This window comes from Gopherus flavomarginatus, chromosome 11 (genome assembly GCF_025201925.1).
Source record: "Gopherus flavomarginatus isolate rGopFla2 chromosome 11, rGopFla2.mat.asm, whole genome shotgun sequence".
NCBI lineage: Eukaryota > Metazoa > Chordata > Testudines > Testudinidae > Gopherus > Gopherus flavomarginatus.
The window spans coordinates 15,220,844-15,227,575 of NC_066627.1; the positions used below are offsets into that span (position 1 = coordinate 15,220,844).

Below are 6,732 nucleotides of genomic sequence, written 5' to 3' on the forward strand. Positions count from 1 at the left end.
CACAATGAACTGTGATAGAAAATGTCCAACCAAACCACCTTGTCCAAGTTCCTTCTCCTGGAATTCTCTGACATTCGGGAGCTGCAGATTTTTCACTTTGTGGTGTTCCTGATGATTTACCTGGTAGGCCTGATGGGAAATCTTCTCATCATCACAGCTGTTGCCCTTGACCACAATCTTCACATCCCCATGTACTTCTTCCTCGTGAACCTATCCATCCTAGACCTTGGCTCCATCTCTGTCACCATCCCCAAATCCATGGTCAATTCCCTCATGCACACCAAGGTAATTTCTTATCCCGGATGTGTCACCCAAGTGTTTCTATTTGTAATCTTCACTTCAACTGATCTTGCCTTACTCACCATCATGGCATATGACAGATATGTCGCCATCTGCCAACCACTGCACTACGAGAGCATAATGAACAGGAGAGCTTGTGTCCAAATGGCAGCCAGTGCCTGGATTACTGGTATTGTCTACTCTGCATTGCACACCGGGAACACTTTCAGGTTACCCTTCTGCCAGACAAATGTCATCCACCAGTTCTTCTGTGAAATCCCCCAGCTACTCAAGCTCGCCTGTTCTGACTCATATCTCAGTGAAATTGGGCTTCTTGCCTTTGGTGTGTTTTTAAGTTTAAACTGCTTTGTCTTTATAATTCTGTCTTATGTTCAGATCTTCAAAGCAGTGCTGAGAATCCCCTCTGAGCAGGGCCAGCGTAAAGCCTTCTCCACTTGCCTTCCTCACCTCATTGTGGTCTGTTTGTTACTTTGCACTGGCTTCTTTGAGTACATGAAACCCACCTCCAGCTCAGCATCAAATGTGAATCTCATGATGGGTGTTCTATATTCCCTGGTGCCTCCAGTGGTGAATCCGATCATCTACAGCATGAGAAACACGGAGATCAAAGCTGCATTAAAGAAACTGATTGTTTGGAGGTTTATTACCAAGAATTAAAATGTCCATCATTAGTACTTGATTGAGATGTCATTCTGAGCTTCTTCGTGGATATAATCAACTTATGACAAAATTGTCTCCTTGAGAACACAGGGTGCAATCTGTTTATGAATCATAAAATCCAGACTAATTCCTTTGAAGTTAAATGAGTTAGTTTAGAATTACACCAGTGTAAATAAGATCAGAATCTAGATATCTATCCATAAATGTACATACACACCTATCTCTCTTTGGGATTTATACTGCTAACATTGCCATACTATCTGAGCATGTTGCACAGAATATCAACAGCCATAGCTAGGTTACTAGTGAACATGAAATCTCTTTCTTTTCTTCTTTCTGGGGGTAGAAATTGTAGGTGGAGTTTGAGAGGTTTGGTTTGTTTGTTTGCTTGATTGTTTTTTTTTTCTTGTTTCATTTTGTTGATTCTTTGGTTGACTTTTCTTTTGTTACAGATGACTTTTTGCGATAGGAATTTGCAGGGTGGAATATGTTTGATTAAATGTAGGAATCAGATTATTCTTTCATTTAGTCACGTTGTCAATGTCATAATCTCTTAGAAAGGGTTTTCGGAAAGACCAGAGGTTTCCCTTTCCCTAGGGATGAAGAATTTAAAACAAGTTTCTGTAAGTGTGTGGCTAGCTGAGTTCCTTTTAAACAATTATTTTAAAGTTATTAGAAAGATTGCCTTCTGCACACGTCCCCTCTCCTTCCTCATCTCAGCAACTGCCTCTTCACCCAGACACTATTATAGAGACTATGTCCCTTGCCAGTTCAAGTTCACACAATATCCCAACATAAGCAACTCTGCATATGGAAACGTGGTATTAGGAAAGCATTTAAGGCCTGATTAATGTTTAAGGACTATAAACCAGTGTCCAAGGCTTCGGCTCCAGGAGTCATGACATTACAAGAGAATCTCAGCTTCCATTTCCTACTATAGCCATTTTCTAATCCTCGTGGTTGAGAAGGAAAGCTTGAAAATGTTTCCCAAGACAAAAGCCAAGTGTAATCAATAGAGCAATGTCTCCCTGAGTCTTGCACGAGCCAATCACTCATGGAATGGAGTCGGCTCTCCTCAGTTAACCAATGCAACACCTGCCTCAATCTATAGACAGCCTGATACAATTGCTCTGAGAGGGGGAAAATGCATAGGGCATAACGATGCAGCTACATCTTCCTTAGTGTGCAAAGAGCCTGAACCAGTCACAAAGTTAACTCCATAAGGCTGAGACGCAGACAGCTGTTCTGGGACTGCTCTCACCATCCGTGGATAGATGGGGCAATTCTGAGAGCTACAACCCCATTTTTTACAGTCGTGACACCTCTTTTCCCCACTCTTTCCTGGGGTACCTCTGAGGAGACCTGTGTCCTGCTGGAGTACAGCCTTCCTCTGGGTGAGTGTCCATGACTGGGCTTTTTCCTGCTCTCTAATTCCTCACTATCTCTGTTATGATACCTAGTGAGTTTCTATACATTCATCAACCAATTTCCCAACTGGGTGCCCATTTCACAGGTTTCTCTCTATGAACCGTGATATCAATATCATAGAATATTTTATGGTTATTTAAATGGGATGGAGGTTCTAAGAAATGAGAATCTCAAATTCTGGAACACATATAAACTAGACATGATAAGAACATAAGAACGGACATATTGGGTCAGACCAGAGGTCCATCTAGTGCAGTATCCTGTCTTCTGACAGTGGTCAATGCCTGGTGCCTCGGAGGGAATGAACAGAACAGGAAATCATCAAGTGATCCATCCTGTCGCCCATTCCCAGCTTCTGGCAAACAGAAGATAGGGACATAATTCCTGCCCATCCTGGTTAATAGCCATTTATGGACCTATCCTCCATGAATTTATCTAATTCTTTTTGAACCATATTATAGTCTTGGCCTTCTCAACATCCTCTGGGAAAGAGTTCCACGGGTTGACTATGCTTTGTGTGAAGAAATACTTCCTTTTGTTTGTTTTAAATCTGCTGCCTATTAAAGTCATTGGGTGACCTTTAGTTCTTCTGGTATGAGAAGGAGTAAATTTCCTTATTTACTTTCTCCACACCAGTCATAATTTTATAGACCTCTATCATATCCCTCTTAGTCGTCTCCTTTCCGTGCTGAAAAGTCCCAGTCTTATTAATCTCTCCCCATACAGAAAGCCATTCCATACCCCCAATCATTTTTGTTGCCCTTTTTTTCACCTTTTCCAATTCCAATATATGTTTTTTTTAGATAGAGCAAATTACCTGCACATAGTATTCAAGATACGGGATCACCATGAATTTATGTAAAGGCAATATGATATTTTATGTCTTAGCAATGCCTTTCCTAATGATTCCCAACATTCTGTTCACATTTTTTGACAGCAACTGCATATTGAGTGTAAGTTTGCAGAGAACTATCCACATTGACTCCAAGATCTCTTTCTTGAGGGTAACAGCTAATTTAGACCCCATCATTTTAAATCTATAGTTGGGATTATGTTTTCCAATGTGCATTACTTTGTATCAACATTGAATTTCATCTGCCATTTTGTTTCCCAGTCATCCAGTTTTATGAGATCTCTTCGTAACTCTTCACAGTCTACTTTGCACTTAACTCTCTTGAATTGTTTTATATCATCTGCAAATTTTGCCGCCTCAACTCTTTACCCCTTTTTCCAGATCATTTATAAATAAGTTGAACGGTACTGGTCGCAGTAGTGATCCCTGGGGGGACACCACAATTTTTCTCTCTCCATTCTGAAAAAATGACCATTTATTCCTGCCCTTTGTTTCCTATCTTTTAGCCAGTTACTGATCCATGAGAGGACCTTCCCTCTATTCCCATGGCAGATTACTTTGCTTAAGAGCCTTTGGTGCAGGACCTTGTCAAAGGCTTTCTAAAAATCTAAATACACTATATCCACTGGATCCCCTTTTTCCACCTGATGTTGACCCCCTCAAAGATTTCTAGTAGATTAATGAGGCATAATTTCCCTTTACAAAAAACATTTTGACTTTTCCTCAACAAATCACATTCATCTATGTGTCTGATAATTCTGTTCTTAACTATAGTTTCAACCACTTTGCCCGGTACTGAAGTCAGGCGTACCAGACTGCAATTGCCAGGATTACCTCTGGAACCTTTTTTTAAAAATTGGTGTGACATTTGCTATCCTCTAGTCATCTGGCACAGAAGCTGATTTAAATGATAGCTTTCATACCACAATTTCAAATACTGTAATTTCACAGAACTCTTGGGTGAATACCGTCTGGTTCTGGTGATTTATTACTGGTTAGACCAGGGGTAGACAACCTATGGCACGGGTGCCGAAGGTGGCACGCGAGCTGATTTTCAGTGGCACTCACACTGCCTAGGTCTTGGTCACTGGCCTAGGGGGCTCTGCATTTTAATTTAATTTTAAATGAAGCTTCTTAAACATTTGAAAAACATTATTTACTTTACATACAACAATAATTTAGTTATATATTATAGACTTATAGAAAGAGACCTTCTAAAAACGTTAAAATGTATTACTGGCACATGAAACCTTAAATTAGAGTGAATAAAGGAAAACTCAGCACACTACTTCTGAAAGGTTGCACACCCTTGGTTTAGACTATCAATTTGTTCCAAAACCTCCTCTAATGACATATTAATCTGGGACAGTTTCTTAGATAAGTCATCTAAAAAGAGTGGCTCAGGTTTGGGAGTCTTCATCACATTCTAAGTCATGAAGATTGATGCAAAGTATTCATTTAGTTTCTCTGCAATGGCCTTATCATCCCTGAATGCTCCTTTAGAATCTCAATAATCCAGTGGTCTCACTGATTGTTTAGCAGGCTTCCTGCTTCTGATGTACTTTTAAAAAATTGGTATTACTTAAATTCCAGAATTAAAGGGCCAGATTTTAAAAGTATTAAGGGATATTGTGGGATTTTCAAAAGCATCTGGGCTCCTAACACCCATTGAAACCAATACGTGTCAAACATCTAGCCCTTATTACCTGCCCTGGTCCAAAACATCCCAAATGCCTTGATCTTATGCACATACCATTACAATTTTCCATGTATCTGAGAGAGCTTCTAGGGATGGTCAAAAGTCTAGCTGCTGCTGCTTACTGGGTATAGCTGATTTATTGTAATATATTGTGCTGTTGAATTATATTTTTTATTCCTTCTAACTTTAATGGATTTTAGGATTTCAACAGCTTACAAATGCAGGTGTTCTATATACAATTAATTTAAATCAAGCATTAAATGTTGTAAAAAGAGCAATTTTCCAACACAATATTTCTCCTTTGGAAATTTCTGTTTGCTTAAAACCAAAACTTTTCCATGAATGTGTTGATTTCAATAATGTTTTGTTTTTAAAAAATTGTGGGTGGAGGAGGTTTGATATTTTCAATATACATGTAGAGAATCAAAAAAAAATATTTGGTTGATCCCAATTTTTTTTTAATAAAAAGTTTGTTTCATGGGAAATTTCAACATTTAATTAAGAACAAAAACAAGTTTCAAAATGAAGATTTTTCCATGAAACAGAAATTCTGGATCTTGACTCCAGATTCCAGATCAACTATCTCAGTCTTTCTGACTCTTAATACATCTAATCCAAGCTGCTTCTTCTTGTACACAACCCCTGTTTTTATTCATTTAGAAGGATCATAGGGGCCCAAAGAGTCAAAGTTGTTAACATAACCCAGTCACTGTCCAACAGTTTTATGCAAAGTTTGAAGTCTGGTAAACAGAGACATCAGCCTGCTCAGTACCATAGCAAACTCAACGTTAATTTCTTTCATTGTTTATTAAAGACACAGAAAAGAAGGAAAAAGAGGTAAAGCACATGGAATGCAAAGTGTTAAGTAAGGCTTTGATTGTAACAATGTCCCTCGTTTCAGAAAGAACCCCATCAGCTATCACCTTGTTTAATACTCAGTTGAACGGCATTAAAGACGGCAGTAACTGTCCTTTGTGGGGGAAAAGGAAGAAATTAGTTGAGATGGGCTGGATCTCATGGTGATGTTCTTGTTAACGTCTGGGTCCATTTCCTAGAAATCAAAAAGAAAAGGGAGAGAAAAGAACAGCAAAGATAGAAAATTCAGCTTCTGTCTCTGGTGTTGACTCTCACTTCTGGTAAAATGCAGGACCAGCACACGAGCTGATCGTCCACTCTGAGACCTGGCAAACTTGTACCAGCATCGGGCAGTTTAATGAGCTGCTTTTAGCTGTCTCTTTCTGGTCATAGACTCAAAGCAGGTTTGCAAAATGGGCAGTCTTGGCCAAGTAAGACAGACTTTTCCTAGAGAGAAGGCAAAAAGATAGGAAAGATAGGAAAGAGAAAAAACTGGGGAAGAAAACCCTACATGTATAGGTAGGAAAAGATGAAGTCTCACATCTGAAGTGTATTTGGGATTTAGCCTGTGCCATAGAAGGTGGTAACATCATCTGGCCCCTTCTTTCGGACTCGATCTGTTCAGCACATCTCTCAGAATTAGAATGAAGAAGGTCCCGGGGTCCTAAGGGATGATGAGGGTAGGAGTCATGATGATAAAACTCTCTATAGCAGTTGGCAGACAGCTGCTGCTTCTGTTAATTTTTTCCTGAAATCTTTTTATTTCGGAGGACCCCAAATGGGAGTGATGAGCAGATTAGTCCATCCTCTTATTGTCAGTTGTTGGCTACATGCATGTTCTCTCTGTTTGTTACACCAACTCTGGCCAAGTAGTCGGTCCATAAGACCTCAAAGGACCTGCCCAAAGAATCCAGTACAATGGACCAGGTCAGTGAAC

At 39.6% G+C, this 6,732-nt stretch overlaps 1 protein-coding gene across 1 annotated transcript; it reads left to right on the plus strand.

The window, feature by feature from the left end:
* LOC127031327 (olfactory receptor 14C36-like) lies at positions 1 to 957 on the plus strand. The gene has a single exon (XM_050918074.1). It carries the CDS (start codon positions 22 to 24, stop codon positions 955 to 957), a length of 936 nt encoding a protein of 311 aa, XP_050774031.1. The 5' UTR covers positions 1 to 21.
* The last annotated feature ends 5,775 nt before the right edge of the window (positions 958 to 6,732 follow it).